General features: G+C 47.1%; 8 protein-coding genes across 8 annotated transcripts; 4 read left to right on the top strand and 4 right to left on the bottom strand.

The window, feature by feature from the left end:
- Positions 1-401: 401 nt before the first annotated feature.
- M431DRAFT_500863 (hypothetical protein) lies at positions 402-1,582 on the top strand (the record flags this gene model as incomplete). The annotated part of the gene is made up of 2 exons (XM_024917958.1): positions 402-439; positions 496-1,582. The coding sequence occupies 2 exons, from the start codon at positions 402-404 to the stop codon at positions 1,580-1,582; spliced, it is 1,125 nt and encodes a 374-aa protein (XP_024768339.1).
- Positions 1,583-2,236: 654 nt separating this feature from the next.
- On the bottom strand, positions 2,237-2,926 carry M431DRAFT_513464 (hypothetical protein). Its single transcript, XM_024920028.1, has one exon. The coding sequence runs from the start codon at positions 2,806-2,808 to the stop codon at positions 2,344-2,346; it is 465 nt and encodes a 154-aa protein (XP_024768338.1). The 5' UTR covers positions 2,809-2,926; the 3' UTR covers positions 2,237-2,343.
- Positions 2,927-3,366: 440 nt separating this feature from the next.
- M431DRAFT_487386 (hypothetical protein) lies at positions 3,367-4,912 on the bottom strand (the record flags this gene model as incomplete). Its single annotated transcript, XM_024916475.1, has 6 exons — positions 3,367-3,452; positions 3,507-3,902; positions 3,979-4,479; positions 4,532-4,705; positions 4,755-4,776; positions 4,832-4,912. The coding sequence occupies 6 exons, from the start codon at positions 4,910-4,912 to the stop codon at positions 3,367-3,369; spliced, it is 1,260 nt and encodes a 419-aa protein (XP_024768337.1).
- An 809-nt stretch (positions 4,913-5,721) lies between these two features.
- On the bottom strand, positions 5,722-10,058 carry M431DRAFT_500861 (hypothetical protein; the record flags this gene model as incomplete). The annotated part of the gene is made up of 6 exons (XM_024917957.1): positions 5,722-5,764; positions 5,831-5,978; positions 6,036-6,522; positions 6,581-8,940; positions 9,002-9,184; positions 9,320-10,058. 6 exons carry the CDS (start codon positions 10,056-10,058, stop codon positions 5,722-5,724), a joined length of 3,960 nt encoding a protein of 1,319 aa, XP_024768336.1.
- A 318-nt stretch (positions 10,059-10,376) lies between these two features.
- On the top strand, positions 10,377-12,587 carry M431DRAFT_500860 (hypothetical protein; the record flags this gene model as incomplete). The annotated part of the gene is made up of 2 exons (XM_024917956.1): positions 10,377-10,900; positions 10,958-12,587. The coding sequence occupies 2 exons, from the start codon at positions 10,377-10,379 to the stop codon at positions 12,585-12,587; spliced, it is 2,154 nt and encodes a 717-aa protein (XP_024768335.1).
- A 253-nt stretch (positions 12,588-12,840) lies between these two features.
- M431DRAFT_99401 (hypothetical protein) lies at positions 12,841-14,027 on the top strand (the record flags this gene model as incomplete). Its single annotated transcript, XM_024925147.1, has 3 exons — positions 12,841-12,992; positions 13,060-13,787; positions 13,843-14,027. 3 exons carry the CDS (start codon positions 12,841-12,843, stop codon positions 14,025-14,027), a joined length of 1,065 nt encoding a protein of 354 aa, XP_024768334.1.
- Positions 14,028-14,403: 376 nt separating this feature from the next.
- Positions 14,404-15,358, top strand: M431DRAFT_127607 (hypothetical protein; the record flags this gene model as incomplete). Its single annotated transcript, XM_024912338.1, has 3 exons — positions 14,404-14,499; positions 14,587-14,967; positions 15,029-15,358. The coding sequence occupies 3 exons, from the start codon at positions 14,404-14,406 to the stop codon at positions 15,155-15,157; spliced, it is 606 nt and encodes a 201-aa protein (XP_024768333.1). The 3' UTR covers positions 15,158-15,358.
- Positions 15,359-15,380: 22 nt separating this feature from the next.
- Positions 15,381-16,610, bottom strand: M431DRAFT_487382 (glycoside hydrolase family 17 protein; the record flags this gene model as incomplete). Its single annotated transcript, XM_024916474.1, has 2 exons — positions 15,381-16,016; positions 16,071-16,610. 2 exons carry the CDS (start codon positions 16,608-16,610, stop codon positions 15,381-15,383), a joined length of 1,176 nt encoding a protein of 391 aa, XP_024768332.1.
- Positions 16,611-19,298: the final 2,688 nt, after the last annotated feature.

Here is a 19,298-nt window from a genome sequence, read left to right as displayed (position 1 = left end):
CCGAAGCGCCGGAGCTGGAGATGCATCAACAGCTTCTGACTGGACGATTCTGTTATCTGATCATATCTGATCATCTGATTTGGCTTGAGCCATGTTCAGCCCCGTTTCTCTGGTTGCTTCCGACCGGTGTCGAAATGATCCGTCGGGGAGCCAATTCGAGTTTCCATTACAAGTTGCCCTTGCGGTTCCGGCTCAGGTCGGTTGGGGACAGACGGGGAATAAAATTTTCCCAACCTTAACCAGTTCAATTCGTATAACGTGTGCCCCATATAGCCATCAATGGCTAAATATACTTAGATTGCCCATCGCCGTACCAATTGAACCAGCTCGTTTCTCTTCCCTCCATCTTTCAGCTCACCCAGTTTGTCTCTCTTGGCCTTGGGTGCCATCCGGTAGACACAATGGCGAAGAACGTGTTTGCAGTCCAGATTTTCTTCATGTAGGTTTACTTTTCAACACCTTATGTTTAACCTAGTACTAATGATTGTTGAAAAGTGTGTTTCGAGAATGTTTGGAAGCGGTCATCATCATCTCCGTGCTGTTGTCCTTCCTCAAACAATCTCTCGGAGGACCAGACCAGGATCAAGCCATCTATAAACGCCTGGTCAGGCAAGTATGGCTCGGCTCGTTCGCAGGTATCATCATCTGTCTTATCATTGGCGGTGGCTTCATCGGAGCGTTTTATGGCCTCGGCAAGGATATCTGGTCAAAGTCTGAGGATCTGTGGGAGGGCATATTTTACCTGATTGCCACCATCATCATCTCCTTCATGGGACTTGCACTCTTGAGAATCAACAAGATGAAAGACAAGTGGCGTGTCAAGATCGCACAGGCCCTGGCCGAGAAGTCAGCCGAGTCAACCAAGAAAACCACTTGGCTCGGTGACTGGTCAAGAAGACATGTCATGTTCATCCTGCCTTTCATCACGACCCTGAGAGAGGGTGTTGAAGCTGTTGTGTTTGTCGGTGGTGTCTCTCTTAGCTTGCCTGCCACCGCTTTCCCTCTACCTGTTGTTTGCGGGATCATTGCTGGTCTCGCTGTCGGCTTCTTTATCTACCGTGGTGGTAACCTCATGTCGATTCAAATCTTCCTCATTGCTTCCACTAGCGTTTTGTATCTGATTGCCGCTGGCATGTTCTCCAAATCTGTTTGGAGTCTTCAATACCACACGTTTGCCCAGCGTGTGGGCTCAGATGTGGCAGAAGTTGGGTCGGGCCCAGGAAGTTACGACATTACCGAAACGGTGTGGCACATTAATTGCTGCAACCCTGAAACCGATAACGGCTGGGACATTTTTAACTCTATTCTCGGCTGGCAAAATACTGCTACTTATGGCTCTGTTATTGCCTATAACGTCTACTGGGTATTCTTGGTCCTGACTGTTTCTTTTCTTATATATGAGGAGAAGACAGGATCAATACCTTTAAAAAGCCAACTCTTAAGCGTTATATCTAAGGTTCCGGGGCTTAGATGTATTGCTAAGAAACGCGCAAAACAGAACGCTGTTAATGAGCAGAATGTTCTAGTGAATATATCAAATTACATTAGCCCCCAAGGCCTTGAAGGAAGAGAAGGGAGTTGATCTACTCGGTCTTGTACGCGAGCTCTGGATTGGATAAATTCAAGCTACAACCAGATATACCCGCTGATCGGGCACTAAGTCGGGTGTACACCAATATTCATATGGAGGAAGATAGAAATCTTTATTCTTCACTGCTGTCGTCGCAAACGCGTTCCGTTCGGTCACGAGTGGAATCATTTATGTTACCTGATTATGTGTGATTAGAGCTAAGAGATAAACTGCGTAGTGAGCTCTCAAAAACGTAACACAGAGTGATGATATGGTCATTTGACTGCCGGCCTTCATGAACCAGCCCCCGTGTGCTGACAACGTGGGATACGGACGGGTGTAGTCGTCGAGAAAACGAACATGTTTACATGCAATCTAAACGATGTTGCCATTTTCAGCGCCCACAGAGTGTATGTTTTGAACTGAGTAAGGTGAAAAGGCTCATCTATTGCTCAATATAGACAGAAATCTTCTTAATGTCTATGTCTAAAGCGTCAACTCCACTTCCTACCTCTTGTACATATTTGCCAGCCAGAACTTTGGCTATACAGCGTCTTGTGTCACACAGTCAGCAGGTCTTACTTTGATTACAATAGCAGCGGGTTATAGGAAAGGGGAGAGGTAATAGCAGACACCTGGAAGAACCAGACACTCAGCTAGTAGTCGCTGGGAAGCTGGATATATACAAACTTAGGCTACCGACCAGTCACTCCCTTTACTGATTCAACTCCAAAACATCCTATCCTACTACTAACATTAAAGGCGCATGTCCATTAAATAGATCCATTGTCCTTTTGCGCAAGTTCCAGCACTCTCTTTGCGACCTGAATCCGTAATTTTGCTTCCCGTTCTCGTAATTCCTTTGTGAAACCATCGCCCAACTCTTCCACACATCCAATCCGTCGAACAACAATCTCCCCTGATTGCATCGGAATCTTCTTAGCCCAGCTGAGAGCCTCTTCCGCATCCTTGGTTTGGACAATCCACCAGCCACAGATGTGAGTTTCCGTAGCGACGTTAAAAGGTCCTGGAATAACTTCCGGTGGATTGTCAGTGGAGTACGTCAATCGATAGCTATCAACAGAAGTTGGTCGGAGGCCTTGAGCGTCAAGTAAGATTCCGGCATCGTTCAGTTCTTCGTTGTACTTGCACATTGACTCGAAGATTTCTGGGGGGATTTCTGCTGGTGGGGCTTCAGCCATGACATTGGCCTTCATGAGAAAGATAAAGGAAGGCATTGTGAAGTATGAGGATTAAGTGTAGATAGAAAATGAGGATCTTGATTGCAAAGCTGCTTGTGTCGTCACAACTAAACACAGCTTCACATAGCCAGAGTATATGTGCATTATATCATGCGTTATCATGGGGGCAAAGTTTTGCATCCGCTAAAATACTATGCAGGCAGCAACCCCTCATGCCCAGGCAAGATGCGCCAGAGGCGTTCATCTAGAGCGAGAATGACGACAGGTCGGTGTGTGTAGTTCATTCTAATTCACCGTACAATAATTCACGTTTCTTAGCATACAGTTAGCTTGAACGTTAAAGATTGCTTAGTTGCGTTGTCAATTGCAGAAGCTGCTATTAAAAGTCATCACAGTATGGTTGACACATGGCGTGTCTATCAAAATTGTGAAGTTCTTGATGATGTAAACAAACTTTTTGTCTCTATCTAAATAGCTATTGTAATGTAGGCAAATGTTCACCGCGCTGATTTCTAGAGAACCACGAATGCAAACCTATACCAAACTAACATTTTCTCTACCAACGTGCTTTTTTTCACGGCCAAATCCTTCTCTTTAGCAGCTACATGCGGTATCAAGACGATACTCAAAGGCGAAATCGAAATCAGACGAATCGTCAACGATGGTAATCTTCTTAGCTCCTGTTGAAATGTTAGAGCCCCTGTGCTTCAAGTTACGAAGTCATATGTCCCTACCTCTAGGAATCTTGAATGATCCCCAAAACCCATCGTTCGCAATACTTCGTAGAGCGCCGGCAGCTCCAGATCCCACATCAACCATACGGATATTGGATCTCTTGTACTTTTCGTCTCCTAGAGTGAGCCTGCCATGGGTAGAGCCAAGCTTCACGCCGTCGGCGAAAACAGTGTATTGCTCGGAAGTCGTCTCAGTATCGGCAATGGTAAGAACCAAGTCTTCATCATATTGGCCAATATAGATCTCTCCATCTTGTCCTAGTCGTTTATGCGAAACACCTCTAGTCCAAGGAACGACTTTTCTTCCCAAACACGGGGTATAGGTAGAGCACGATCCGTAGAAGTGAATCATGGCACCAGTTTCAGACTTGTACCAAACATCATCAGCGGCAGTTCCTAATGACACCCGTCAGTAACACAGTAATTGGGCTTCATTGGGCCTAATTTTGCCAAGCTTAGAATGATGGCTCACCAGCAGGGATAAAAAAGTCAAGACCTGAGTCATGCGATTCGATCTGTTCGCCGTTGATGTAAAGTGTGAATTGTCCACCGGCAAGCTTTGTCACCCACATATCGAATGGATATACGTAATTGGGGATTGATTGGTTTGGGTTAGGTAGAATCAATTTTTCACGACCTGTTGGGGCCAACTTTTTGGGGGCATTATTATTCTCCAAAGCGAGCCATTTGCAGGGCGAATTATCCTGAGGACAATTCCACCATTCCCTAGAGGGACTGAAAGGTGATTGGCGCCCCTGGACCAGGAGTGAATCCTTCTTGTCTTGATGAATCTTTTCAAAAAGGTTGATTCCAGTCTCGAGAGAATTTATTTGATACTTGATGAATGAATCCAGATGTATCTCATCGTGGGGGAAACATTCTGAAAAGGCTTGACGGAGAAGAGTCTCCAGTTCGGCAGACCTTAGGATTTGTGCACAAGTGGGAGATTTGCAGAATCCAGTAGGAAGAGGACCTAGAGATGATGTAAGTTACCGCTAACACTCATTTGACAATTATCTACTCACACTCTGGTTCAGGTGATACGCATTCACCATTTTTAAGCTCATGGCCCTTTAAGCAACAAACCCATTCACCTGTATCTTTATCATGGTGAATAGTGGCTATATCCTCACTGGGACTGCATATATCTGAGATTTGGACACATTTCCAGACTCCTTTCACCAGCTGGGCAAATTGACCTTTTCCAGTGTTAATGCAGCTATAGCCTTCTGCGGTGGGCTGACATACCTTTTTGACGGCAGTATTCGTCCTAAATTGAAAACATTGTCAGTGCTATGGCATGATTAATGGTAATAGTGACTCACAATTGCTGCGGGTGGCGATGCTTTGGCTGAAATTGCTGTTGGAAATAGGGCAATGGCCCCGAGCATAAGTGAAGCCTTCATAACTAATACTTGGACTTGAGCAAGTTGAACAAAAGTGTGGCAGAGATTGTCTTGCAGAGACTTCAAATTCTTTATATATCAGTCTCAATGCAAGGGAGATAGGAGGGCTTCGCCACCTTTCCTTCAAGAGGCTCATGCCAGGCATATCCCAAGTTGCGCAACATCCGATATCGCCGGATGAGCCTCAATGCAGCCTGCAACTATGATGTGAAACATTTGCAGCCCAAATCTCCATAGTAATGGCAACATAATGAATGCGAAAGTGCTTTCGTGGGATAGTGGAGTGCTATATCCCATGTGTCCAGTTGTTAATGGCCCATTGTCATATAATTCAAGGGATGAAATACACTAGAGCAGCCTTCTCAGCCTGAGCGACCATGTCACCGGCTGGAGTCCATAGGTAATGGGACTCAACTGGGTGCCACAACATCACCGAAGAGGTTTTAAGATGCCACAGATTACTTGCCACGTCTAGAGGGTCAGCTCCCGCAGAGCCTCAGCGTGGCCACGATATGTCTGTCCCACTTCACGTGGGTATCCACAACCAGGTCATTGTGTCTCGGAAGAGGTGTAACCCTGCGTCAGGCAGCCATGGCATTTTATTATAGCAGTCGTGTGACGCAGTAAGAGGATCAAAGGTGTAATTTCTTCGGATACCTATTAATAGATTTCCCCCACGAGGAGTATCGTGCTCTTTGTTGAGATTATCTCTATAGGTCAGCTATAGTCACACGGACGAATTATGCTCGTATCCCTTAAGCCACTTAATTAATATTCTCTTTAGGATATAAATCCTTCTCTGCGAGTCATTAGTTTTCTTGATAGGTAAGCAATTTATTTCGGCAGGACCAGCTGGTCTTTGTTAGCTATACTGGTTTACTGACTTGTCAAATCCATTATATCAAAAGCTGTACTCACATCCTGCATTTATTATCGTCTCCGCCAGATGCGATGATACAAGGATCGACCGGACTCCATGCGGCATAGTTTGTTCGTTCAGGATAGTGGCCGTGTTCGAGCCCTGCAAGAGTTCCCGAATTCAGATCCCAGATGCTTATATAACCGTCTATTTGTTTTGTGAGCTCTTATTTGCAGTCAGAAAAATTACTTGATAGTGACTTACTTTCTTCAGCCCTCAAGAGAAATGTATCATTTTCTCCCCCTACGGACCCTTGAAGCAGGAAATCGGTGTTGCTGATTCCAGGACGTTGTTGAATGACTTCACCGCTCGGGAGAAGCCGAATATCGAACCCCCCATCAACGTATCCCATAAGAATGAGGCCGAGGCCGTCGCTGATAGAAACCCAAGACGGGCGCTCTGACAGAGAGATTTTGGTTACTAGCTCCGCAGCCGCAACTTGAAAGATGAGCAGCTCTTTTGTATATGTTACTGCCACAAGCCACTTTCCATCCCTTGACATGGCACTAGATTGGACGCGAAGACCTTGAACTTCGATCCATGGGCGATAATGACCATCGGATATCTCCATAGTCACGATACCAAGTGTGTCACTCAAGGAAGTCAAGATGACATATCTGCCGTCAAGTGACCAATGACATCCCATTCCGGCTTCATGATGCAGGGGTAGAATTTTGACCAATTCTCCGCTCTAGCAAATTTGTCAGTTTGAAAGCAGCCATAAAGAGATTTAGGGTAAATAATCTTGCCTCGGAATCCCATAGCCTTGGCTTACCATCAAGGCTGAGGGTCACAATCAACGAGTCATCCGGACTCCAGGACGCTTTAGTAACGGGCTTTTCGTGGTCCAAGGTGCTTTGTAATTCGTCTTTTTGGAGGTCGAAGATCAGAGCCTTATTGGAGGAAAGGCAAAGAGCTAGTCTTGAGCCGTCTTGTGAGAATATGCACGCCCACACTTCTCCATCGGTAGCTATTTCTTTGATGACGGTGAATGGAATCTGGCGCATCTCGGAGGTTTGACGAGAAACTTCTGGTATCATTGATGCAGACGCTAGAACCGCGTGTAACCCCAAATGGGTGCTCCATTCGAAGTTGGTTCGCCCATAGAGATCCATGTGGTCCAGGTCAAAGTTACCCCGATCAAGTATCATCTTAATGATGGTAGTGTTTTTACCCAATAGGGCACAAGTTAGAAGGTCCCATCCATGACTCTCTTGTATATCTGTCTCAATGCCATCTTGAGCAAACAAATACTTAAAAAAGTCTTCATCACCGTGTATCGCTGCTAGGAGCAGCGGTGTCTTCCCATCACGATCTTTCGCATTTAATTGAACTTGAGGTTCTGCTTGGAGTATTTTCCATACAGCGATGCGATTTTCTGTATTGGTTCGGGATGATGGTGGCTTTTGTGAGCCACGTTCCAGAACAGAGATCTTGTTGGTCATTTGGTCAACGACGGTTTGCACAATGCCTGACACGGGGGAGAATTGAAGCTGTTTATCGGAATCAAACGTTATTGTAGACGTTTTGACTTGAATGTCCATTGGCTGGTTGAAGTCCAGAGTTGCTCTCAGTAAAATGTCGTATGGAGCATCTAAATTGCAACTGAGGAGCAAATTGATGAGGCTGCAGTCTGCAAAAGCAACTGCTGAGTAAAATTGAGAATATGTCGACAAACTATGTGCCCCCATATTGATAAAGTGGCGAATAAATTGCGAAACATCCTCTGGAATACGCTGTGAATTTAGGAATGCACGCTCAAGAGCTACCGAAATGGCATACCCGTACTCTTGAAGGTAAAAGGCGATGAAGGAGGCGAGCAGACTCTCGCCATCGTCGCCCTTGGCGAAAAATACTTCAGGTTCTTTAGCATGTTCCCATACTGAAAAGCACGCATAGAGGAGAAGAGGACAGTCTCTCAGTTCCCGATTCTCTCTTGCTGCAATGTCGAAGGCTCGCATGTAAGCGAAACTGCACTTTAAAACAAACCAATGACATTCGCTCAATATCAACTTGAAATACGAAGGCTCGACCTGGTTTGATTGAAGATACTCTTTAACTGAGAAATGAGAGAACGAGACGATGCTGTTGTGCGGCCGGGGGTCCGTTTCAGATAGTTGCGTGCTTGTGACGAGACCGGAAAGAATGTTCAAGACTTCCGATGCCGAGGTAAAGCGATTTTGGTATACGCAAGATAATTCGTACTCGCTAGAAGAAGGCAACAGGTTCGCTTCATCGCTTTCTTCCACGTCGAAAACCGCAAGCTCCGCAATCTCGGCGAGATTCAGAGGTCTCGTTGAACATGCGAGCCATCTGAGAACAGCCATGGCCTCGAGTTTGTAGTTGTTCAGATCAATGCGCTGAAGGATGCGGCTATAAGTCTCGCCCAAGTCGCGAGGAAGTCGTTTCAACGCTCGGTTAACGTCAATCTCTCGCGTTTTACCCCTCAATCCCTGTATTTGGAGATCTGCCCAGCGGAAGACGCCGTCGGCATTCTGGACAAGGTGCTCTATTACTCTTTCCTTAAGAGCATGAGACCAACCTTTGAATGAATCCTCTTCTCTCATCAGGGCTCGTAAATGCTTGCGTATGTCCCGGTCAACATCTGTAGCGTGGAGAGCCACCGAAGTTGTCGGAATAGATATTTGTGATATTTTTGTCTCAATATCGACTTCTAAGCGACTTGTGATGAGAATATGAAGCTTCGATTTGACCTTTCCGAGCAAGCTGGCCAAGAAAGTAATAGCTTCACCTCTAACAAACTCAGAGTCGCATTCATCCAACGCATCGATTATAAGAAATGTTTCCTCGGATAGATCGATGACCTCTATTAGTACAGAGTCCAACTCTTCCACTGGAGGGGTCTTGGATGGGAAATGAGTGTCATAAAGGCTTCGAAAAGCTCGAGGAATGAAGAACTTGTTCTCGTTATCGGGATGAGGAACAGAAAGCCCCTTTAGAATCTGTACCAAAATGGCACATTTCATATTGCGAAGACTTTGAGAGTCCTTGTTCCGAAACGAAAAGTAATAATATGCAAGCATACTATCATTCATACTCTCGAGATACTCGATAACTTTGGACGTCATAATTGTCTTTCCCGATCCCGCTGCGTCTGCTTTCAGCCATAGCTTTGAAAGGTATATGCACCTATTCATATGGATTCTTACCTTTTCCATGCAACCAAAGTAAAGACCTTTCTTTTATCCATGGGACAATGTGTCTATTCACAAACCAGCTGCCTGTACTAGCACTAGGTTTCCTTGCGCTTCGGGATTCGGTGTAAAAGCGTTGCTGGTCAATGTATGGGAGCCACCCCAGGAGGCGATCTCTCGTCTCTTTAGAAAAGTGATCTGGTGTATACACACGTTAATAATAAACAGCGGACATGAGGGGACATAGCTCGCCTTTTAAAATGTCTGAGGAAGAAGAAGAAGTCAGCATTGGGCCCATCTATGGGAGCGAGCTGTATAAATTAGAGGCCTAACCTTGCTCATTAATTGCACACCGAAGACGAGCAAATGCATTATCCTGCCCTTCTCCATAAATGAGCGGTATATAGACACCAAAGATGCCCAGAAGGGAGTAGGCCTTATCTTCGGGATAAGTTGTGGAACGTTTTTCTGACCATGCCATCCGCTTGTCGATACTAATCTGAGACAGCCGGCGTCCTCGAAGCACATCGATTGGGATTTCAGTAATCTCATAAATTTCCCTCTCCAATGACTCTTTGGTTCCAAGATGTGCGCATTCAGACGAAAAGAATTCCACCGTCGCGGGGGCTAAGAGTTCTTGTAAAGTCCAACCCCGAGTGAACCACCGACTTTTGCGAAAGGAAGACTCCCAACTCGGTGCAGGTGAGGACTCGACCTGGTTAATGTCTCTGTGTTTTGTTACATCAGACAGATATACGTAGCACTTGGCAGCGTTTTTGTAGAGTCGGAACATGGAGTTGATCTCCCTTTGAAGCTCTGTACTATTCGACTTGTCAATACAACAAGTATCTATCCAGAAGTAGGATAGCCCATCTGAAGCTGCTTGTCTGGCACAAAATTGTATTTTACGGTACCCCGGCTTATCTGGGCCTTTACCAGCAGTAATGTCGCTAAAGGTGACTTCATCATCGTCACCACCCCAGGTATGGGAGAGAATCGCATATGGTGGAGGTTCGTCGATGAGATCCTTGGTGCACGCCAGGCGGTTACCATTGAAGCTGAGAAGTCGCATAATTCGATCCCATTGATGCTTTGACACTTGGTGTTGGTTGACCTGCTATGTTCTGAATTACCGTCAATAAGTATGTTGGTCGCTATATATACCTCGCGAAAGACGAAACATCCGTAAAATTGCCTGCTTGTGCCAAGAGCGTACCAGCTGCAATCAGCAATTAGGCAGACTTGTGGTTCATATATGCGTGGTGACAAATTCAGCCCAATCGGAGCGATTATTAACACCCAGGAGCCACTTCTCCGCTCAATCTCCAATGTCATCCAAGTTGCTACTTTCGTAGACTTGACGCGAGAATCACTGTGTCATACCTTCGAAATGGCTACAGAAGTAAAACTATCACTCCCAAATGCTCGTCCATACGGATTTACCTTTCCTCTTGCTACCACAGCGTTCATCGTGATTGACATGCAACGGGATTTTCTAGATCCAGATGGTTTCGGATCCATTGTATGCGGCAACCCCGCCATCTTCTCGTCCGTCCGCAAAATCGTACCAAATGTCCAGAGAGCTTTAGAAGCGGCACGTTCCATGGGCTTGCATGTTATGTATACCAGAGAAGGCCATCTTTCGAATCTCTCGGATTTACCTGCTGCGAAAAGATTTAGACAAGTAAGTGCGCCAAATGGCAGCCAATCGATGGGCATTGGCGACGAGGGGCCAATGGGAAAACTCTTGGTGAGAGGAGAGAGGGGTCATAATATTATCAACCAGCTAAAGCCGAATCCTGGTGAACCAATTATTGACAAGCCAGGAAAAGGAAGCTTTTGGGGTACCGGATTTCATAGGCTGTTGCTTGCTAGAGGGATTACACATTTGATACTCACTGGCGTCACTACAGAGTACGTCTAGAGAAAGCAGTGACCTTTGGCTGCGCACACGACTAACAGTGATTCTAGATGTTGTGTTACGAGCACGTTACGAGAGTGTAACGATAGAGGTTATGAATGCTGCGTCCTCTCTGACTGTACCGAAGGATTCGATCCAGCCCTGGTGGCAGCATCATTAGAGACCATCGTCTGTCAAAATGGCCTTTTCGGATACGTTGGACATAGCAGCGAGCTCATTGCACAGGTATATCAATCACGCGCTTTTAATCCGAGTCTTACTGCAAATCTCGATGCTACAGCGCTTCCCTCTATCAGTGAGCTCAGAAGCCAATACAGAGACGGTCTACTGGATCCAGAAGCCGTCATACGATCAGTGTTCAGTCGAATATCGAAATATGAGAGCATTGATCCATCTTTGTGGATATCTAAAGAATCTCTAGAGAGTACATTGGCAGCTGTCAAACGACTATGTACGGCGTATGCGGGCAAGGCGCTTCCTCCTCTCTTTGGCATTCCATTCGCCGTGAAGGATAATATCGACGTGACCGGGGTGATCACTACAGTTGCATGCGACAGCTTCGCCTACACTGCGACTTCAACTGCCCCGGCAATTCAACATTTACTTGACGCCGGGGCAATATATATAGGGAAACTGAACCTCGACCAATTTGCCACTGGTTTAACAGGATGCCGGTCACCTTATGGCACTCCTCATAGTTACCACAGCAAGAGGCACATCACTGGCGGTTCATCTTCTGCACCAGCTGTTGCCGTCGCCGCTGGACTTGTGTCTTTTGCCATTGGGACCGACACCGCCGGAAGCATTCGGGGTCCAGCAGCATTCAACGGAATCGTCGGCTTCAAACCCACTAAGGGTACCATCTCGGCAAGAGGCGCGGTACCCGCATGTCAGAGTCTTGATACACTTGGTGTCCTGGCACCTTCTCTAGACGATGCAAGACAGGTTTGGTATGTAATGGATCAGTACGACCATTTAGATCCATACGCCAAACCACCATCGAGTCTTCCTACCTGGATGGTGGATTATCGAGGATTCAGACAGGGAGGGTTCACTTTTGGCATACCTCCGGATTCCTTTCTAGATTTGTGTTCTGAAAAGTACCAACAGTTATTCAAAATAGCTGTTGCCAAATTACAATCGTGCGGAGGAACGCTGGTCGATATTGACTACATGCCATTTGTCAAGGCGGGCGGTCTAATCTACGGTGCATCTCTTATCCATGAACGTCTTGCTTCAATCGGACACGACTTCATCACAGAAAATATCGACACATTTCATCCCGTCACAAAAAAGATCTTTGAAGGCGTTTTATCATCTGACGTTAAAGCCTGGGAAGTGTTTCGGGATCAAGCCACGCAGATGCAGTGCATCGCAGCGGCACGCCGAACATTCAACAAACTGGAAGATGGCATTGACGTTTTAGTTGTGCCAAGCATGCCCTGTCATCCTACTATACAAGAGATATTGGATGACCCGATAGCTCTAGGTTCAAAACTTGGACTATTCACGTATGCCGCGAATGTTGTAGATCTATGCGGTGTCAGCATTAACGCCGGATGGATAGAGGATGAGGAAGCACGGCTGCCATTTGGTATCACGTTTCTGGGGGACAGTGGATATGATGCAAAGGTTCTGGACATTGCAGCTATTTTTGAAGACTTTATGAAAGAGTGTTAAGTTAATAGCTCTGATGCCGACACAAGAGCCGTCCCCACTAGGACAGCATCCGGAGCCCACTGCCGATGCGGGGATTTCGGAAGACGGATGGAGGTTTTCTAAAAACAGTTATTTGGCAGATGGTTAAATCCAGACTATTTAATTCCATATATTTATTAGAACGAAAGCTCATCAATTCAACACCAACTATTAAGTGTTTAGCTGAATTTACATAATTCCTTGCCGGATAATCACCAGTCGCAGAATCTCAAACATGAGCTCATCAATACATATACCGACCACCCAAACCGCAGCCGTCATCGAAAACCCTGGGCCAAATGGAACCGTTCGAATTAACAATTCACATCCCGTTGAGGCTCCCGGCAAACATGAAGTCCTTGTCAAGTTGGAATACAGCGGCATCTGGTAAAGACTTTGACCATGCTCTTCACATGCAACCGTTTATTATGGGCGATACTAACATCTTTGTAAGTGGATCAGAGGTTCGGGCGATGCTTGGCTGGGGAAATTACAGGCCCGTCATAGGCCACGAAGGAGTCGGCATAGTTGTCACAACAGGCGAGAACGTCTCGGAGTCGATACTCGGCCAAAGGGTGGGCGTGAAATGGCTTCACAGCGCATGCGGCCTTTGTGCGGGATGCAAAACCGGATCTTCAAATCATTGTGCAAACCCCGTCTTTACTGGTCTTCATGTTCAAGGAACCCTGCAACAATATGTAATCGCCGACTCGCGATACTTGACGAGAATTCCGGATGGCTTACGTTCAGAGTTGGCCTCTCCCTTGCTGTGTGCAGGATTGACCATGGCAGGCGGGATAGGAAAACTCGATAATCATATACCTAGTGATGGATGGGTGGTGGTTCAAGGCTCTGGCGGTGGTCTGGGACACATAGGAATCCAAATTGCCACCAAGTTGAGAGGCTACAAAGTCATTGCAGTCGATTCCGGTGCGTCCAAACGCGAGCTCAGTCTACAATGCGGTGCTCAATTCTTCATCGACTTTGCCACTGAGAATGTCGAAGAGAGGGTGAAAGAGATAACCGGAGAAGGAGCTCACGCGTGTCTTATTGTATCGGGAGCCGAGGCCGCGTTTGAGCTTGCTCCAAAGTTGGTTCGGAACGGGGGATTGTTGGCCATCATCGGCTTACCCCCGGCCACATTCACTGTCCCCATGACAGCCAGTTTATTCGCAGTAAAAGGTACGATAGCACTCATTTATTAATTGTACCGTTGCTAATTGTGTTACCCTGATAGCGCTCACTGTCACTGGTGTTATGGTAGGGACTGAGCAGCAGATGGTGGAGCTTCTGGAACAAGCTGCTGCAGGCATCATCAATCCCATGGTTCAAGTCGAAGACTTTTCAGAAACCCCAAGAATTTTCGAGAAGCTCAAAAATAACGAAGTGACGGGACGCATTGTGGTGAGGATTCCTGCGTAAGACAGAAGAGAGTTTGACGCTACTGTTTTGATCACTGTAGCTACTGTGTTGGACAAAGACTCAATTCATCTAAGGCAAAATAGAAGGCACTCACGATTAGATTGGCAAGGTATTTCACAGAGTTGTAGACATATGAATAGAATAAACTTTGACTTTTTTACTTTCCAACATCATAACATCAGCATCTCCACCAAAATTCCACCTTGTCCGCAGATCGCCATTCCCACGTCCAGGCCTCTCTCACGTGATGGCCTCCTTGCTCTGACGTCTGCGGTCGCAAAGCTTCAAAGTTTACACAATTCAAAAACACATACATAACAGACACTCATATTCAGGGGACGTTCAATTGTCTACGTTGTTACAATTGTGGTACAAGATGCCGTCTCCAATCCTGACTGCGACGCTTCAGGCGGCCGCCCTTTCAACAGCGTCCAATCTTTGTGCTCAGTTCATTGAGACATACTGGAACAAGGTGAGATTCCTTAGCATAATATGCATCATATTCCTGTTGTCTCTATTCTACTGTGTCAATGCTTTATACTAATCATCTTAACGACAGACCACTTTCCATCTGGACGATATCCAACTCTTCCGCTTCATAGTCCTCTCTCTCATCACCGCCCCGCCAAACTACCTTTGGCAGCAGTTTCTCGAAAAGTCCTTCCCAGCATATCTTCTCATAACAAAATTCCGAGATGGAGGTAAGGATATTGAACTCAAAGCGATGGAAGAAGCAGCCGCCGGGGCTTCCATTGGCGAGGGATCTCAATTACAGTCTGAAGCAGCGACTCGTCCCAAGTTCAGCATCCGAAACACTCTGATCAAATGGTTCATTGATTGCATCACTGCTGGGGCAATCATGAATACTGTTGCGTTCTTGGTCATCATGGGAGTGTTGAAGGGTCAACCAATGGCTCAGATATCTTCTAATATTAAAGCCGTGAGTTCTCAGCGTTAACCCTCCACTTGGAGAGATGATGGCAACTAATCTTGTGGAGCAGGAAACAATACCTATTATTATAGCAGGATACAAGATTTGGCCAATCGCATCGATTGTCAGTTTCAGCTTCGTCCCTGTTCACCGCCGCATCGTGTTTCTGAGTTTCATTGGCCTTCTGTGGGGAATTTAATTGAGTCTGGTCGCGGCGAGGGTTTAGTTTAGTCTCTCTATTTCACTCAAAGAAAGTTTATGAGACATTGGCAGCATGGGATTTGTATAAACAAGCACTCCATATATAGAGTATTCACATTTATGTATATGCCTTCACAAGGCGTATAAAGCTATGTACACCGAAAAGTAGCCGTTTCTGCAAGACAGATGGCTTATTCACATTATCGTCCACCATGATTCGTTTAGCACTTCTGGGGCCTCCAGTTTGGGATGATGTATCCGCCGTTGGGGTCGTTGATGTCGAAGGTGTCCTCGCCCCTCCAAGCGTGGAGGAACCAGCCAACGTTGTTGGACTTGAAGTAGGCGCAGTTGTTGTCAAAGGTCTTCCAGTAGTTGGTGTACTGAGTGCGGCCCAGATCAGTGTGTCCGGGGTAGTGGTCAGTAGGACCCCAAGCCCACTGAGTCTCGGTGACCCAGACGGGCAGGCCAACGTTGGTCTTGACCCAGTTGATCTGAGACTGGATGTAGCTCCAGGCCTGGGACTCGGCCTGGTTGAAGTGGTAGAAGGGCATGGGGTGGATGTGAGCAACATCAGAGTTGGCCTTGACACCGGCACCGATGGAGCCGAGTCCCTGGCCGTTGTTGCCGCTCATGGTACCGGGTCTGTCCCAATCCTCGCTGATTCCGACCAAAATTCCCTTCTGGTTGAGAGTAGCGCGGAACTTGCCAAGGTCGTTGACAAAGTTGCCCTGATCCATACCGTCACCAACGGGCTCAGAGCCGAACTCAGCCCAGTGAACGACGTAAGGGGCAATGGCCGAAACCGAGGGGTCGTTGATGGCGTTGTAGATGGCCTGCTGGGACTGCTGCCAGACGGTCTAGATATGAATGTTAGAACACTGCTGCTATTGACATGGAGAATGTATACTTACGCCACCACCAAAGTTGGTCCAGACCTGGACAATCAGGCCCATGTTGTTGGTATAAGCGGCCTTGATAGCGTTGATGAAGACGCTAGACTGAGTGCACGTAGGGTAGTACATGCGCACAATGCTGGCACCGAAATCCTTCTTCATCTGAGCAAAGTCCTTGTTCATCTGAGCATAGCTGTTGGAGGAGTCTCCGCAGTTGCTGTCCTCCAGAGGGTAAGAGAAACCCAGGAAGCCATAGTAGTCCTGCTGAGGGCACCACCACTGGCTGAGGGGAGTGCTGGGAGCAACAAAGTTACCAGGCAGAGTGGCATTGCCAACAGGGAAACAGCTGCCTCCAGTTGGAGGAGGGGGAGGAGGAGGAGAGCTTCCTCCAGTGCTTCCACCGCAGATGCCGCTGATGCAAGGGAAGGGATCAGAGCAGTCGTCGTCGGTGCTGCAAGTAGCACCCTGGCAGTGGCCCTCCCATGAGCACGTATCGGGAAAGGGAGAGGCAAGAGCGGGAACAGCCGCCAGAGCGGCGACCAAGAGCGAGGAGATCATGGCTGAGGATCTGTCTCTTTGAGAGTTGATGATAGAGAGATGGTATCGGCCGAGAAGAAAGTAGATGCCAAGCCGGGCTATTAATACTTCCTGAGATCTCCCTGAGGCTGATTCTACCAACAAGCTCAGAGCCGCTCCTGATCCGCCTTGTTCGGAAAAGCCATTGCCCAGCGGCAGGGCCTACCATCATTCAGGGGGGCATTTCCGGCCCCTCGCTATTCATGTTCGTCACGACCAGTATACAGCCTCTCCCATGAAGAGTAAGGAGTAGCTCCTCTAAGGGGTCCAAAAAGAGCAGCTGAAGTCGCCATGGTCAAGGCCTCCCCACAAAAGCTACGAGCAAGCCGGCTCATCCCCTGTTCTCGAACGCCTGACAGATGATCTAATGGACGGACAAATATAGACCGCCAAAAACCGAACGACGAGGCCATTCGCTGTTTTGCACAGCTGGCAAGGAAAAGGCCCGACTGAAGCTGTCGAACTGCCTCCGCCGGCAATTACGGCAGTGTAGCGGCATGACAAACATCAAATCGGCAAACGTTCCATCGAGCTTATTCGCCATGGCTGTTGCCCTATCCGGTTGTAGCAAGTGAAATGAACGGGGTAGCATGTTTAAAACCCAGCTTCCCAGATGAGAATCGAGGAAGCTGTTAAGCTCAGCCTAGCAGGGGGGTCTGACGCACTAACTTTGGACAAGACCCAGCCGTGAATCGCGCTTCTGTCATGGTCTTCGTATTTTTTCTCTTAACTCCTCTACAAATTGAGTTGGTCATGCGTTTCTCAACTCCCAATATGGGCTGCGGACCCAAGAGTTCGGCCGGTCCGCACAATACGGGGACTTGTGTCAATTGTGGCTGTTAAGTAATAGTAACAACCACCGACAACTTCTGGTGGAGAACAGGAGTTAGGAAGGCGAGAAAGTGCTTATACACTTATACACATGCTTAACCCCCAGTCGCCGATCTAGCCTCTGGTGAGCTTGGCACGAGGCCTGTCTAGCCCATGATTCTGCGCGTGGACGGAGCAAAAAGGGTGCTAGGATCTAAGTTTAAGGTTACTCCGCGTTCTGCTAGCACACAAAATTAAGGAATACGAGTGTAACCTTAGCATGTTGCATGTTGAGTACAGCTTCCTCCCCCGGCCGCTTACTCAGGTCCCTCGACTGAAAGGGGAAACAAAACAATTCGACAATCATGCCCTATGTAGAAGCTGCTTCTAGAAGTAACTCATTCAAGTGCCACATTGACGTAAATTACTTCTTTACTGGTTCTAGGCTAACGAAACACACCGCAGCTGCTGCGACCGTCCAAGTATCTGTTTCAAAGCTCCACCTTGTCCATAAGCATGCTCATAACAGAGGACCCCAGAACGCTCAGGAAACGAGCACGAGCTGGCTTACTACTCAATCCCACACGACCGTGAAGGGATGAAATACAGCAGGGGATTGGATTCAACGCGGTAGTGATATCATGGAAGTTGTGCAACATTCGGCTAAGGCTGAAGAAATTACCATTCCTTTACTAGTGGTGGTACGACCCTGAAGAGAAGGAGCCAGATTGGAATTCCACTGTTACCACCGAGATCCTGTAGCGCTTATGAGTTAGCTCATTCTGCCCCCTTTGCCTAGACTTGATCATGGCGGATTACTGCTAGCTGATAAAAGTGGCGCGGAAGCAATAATATCCACCGCTCCGAAAGGTAATACAAAGCCACGGCTAACAGACGGGAGGAAGCAATTGCTTGCAAGTAGTATTGACATGGACTGGATCTATGGCAGGCAAAGCCTTCGAATAAGGATATGCAGCAGAACCCTGTAAATTGCAGACCAGATTCCTTTTACAATTCTACCAGCTGCTTGAGGCCAAGTGATTGTGGATTAGTCGTGCTCGTATATCCGTCAAAAGGATTGCTGACTACATGCCGTATTGTCAGCAACCACTTCTATCCTACCACTATCCTATTAAGGCACAAGTTTCATAACCTCTCGGTTGTAATTTACCATCAGCCTCTTCATATTTTCTTCTGCCCCTTTCATCTGCCCAGGTAAGGACATGGTGAAGCAGATTCAAAGGTTCTAGTAATGCAAAGCGCCTACTAACCCGCAGCTTACGACACGCGATCAAGCAACTAATACCATGAGCATACGAGTGAGATATATTGACATACCGCATCAACTGTTCGATTTTGAATATGAACTATCAAGAAATCCTCAGAGACTGCAATAAACCGACTTACCTCGCGATTATTCCCAGATTCCTAATAATAATACCAAACTGAGCCGTTATCGTTTAACGCGCATCGGTTGCCTCATTGGTAACAGCATCGATGTCAGCGTCTCTTGCGCTATCCCCGTTAGACTCAGCTGCCATTAAGGGTAATTGCAGGGTCCAGACTCCTATGACTTCTTGTAAGTCGGAAAATCGCTTGATTTACTCCGTAACAACTGCGGTTCTATCATTCCAAGAGGATGGCTGTCGGCGTCGTTTTGGTTCGGCATGTGAAGCCCGTGTGAGTTCTCTATAAGAAACAACAGCCGCTCCTCTTTATATACACGGTAGTCCTTGGCAGAAGGGTTCTCAGCATATTTGCTGCCTCTTAGTTTGTCATTTATGCAGCGCACCGTGCCGAAGGACGACAGAATTATGTAGGGTACTCTCGGAAGTACCCAAGTTGCTGTTTTCTGGCATC

Source organism: Trichoderma harzianum, assembly GCF_003025095.1.
Source record: "Trichoderma harzianum CBS 226.95 unplaced genomic scaffold M431scaffold_23, whole genome shotgun sequence".
NCBI classification, from domain to species: Eukaryota; Fungi; Ascomycota; class Sordariomycetes; order Hypocreales; family Hypocreaceae; genus Trichoderma; species Trichoderma harzianum.
This window is presented reverse-complemented; position numbering and strand designations above follow the sequence as displayed.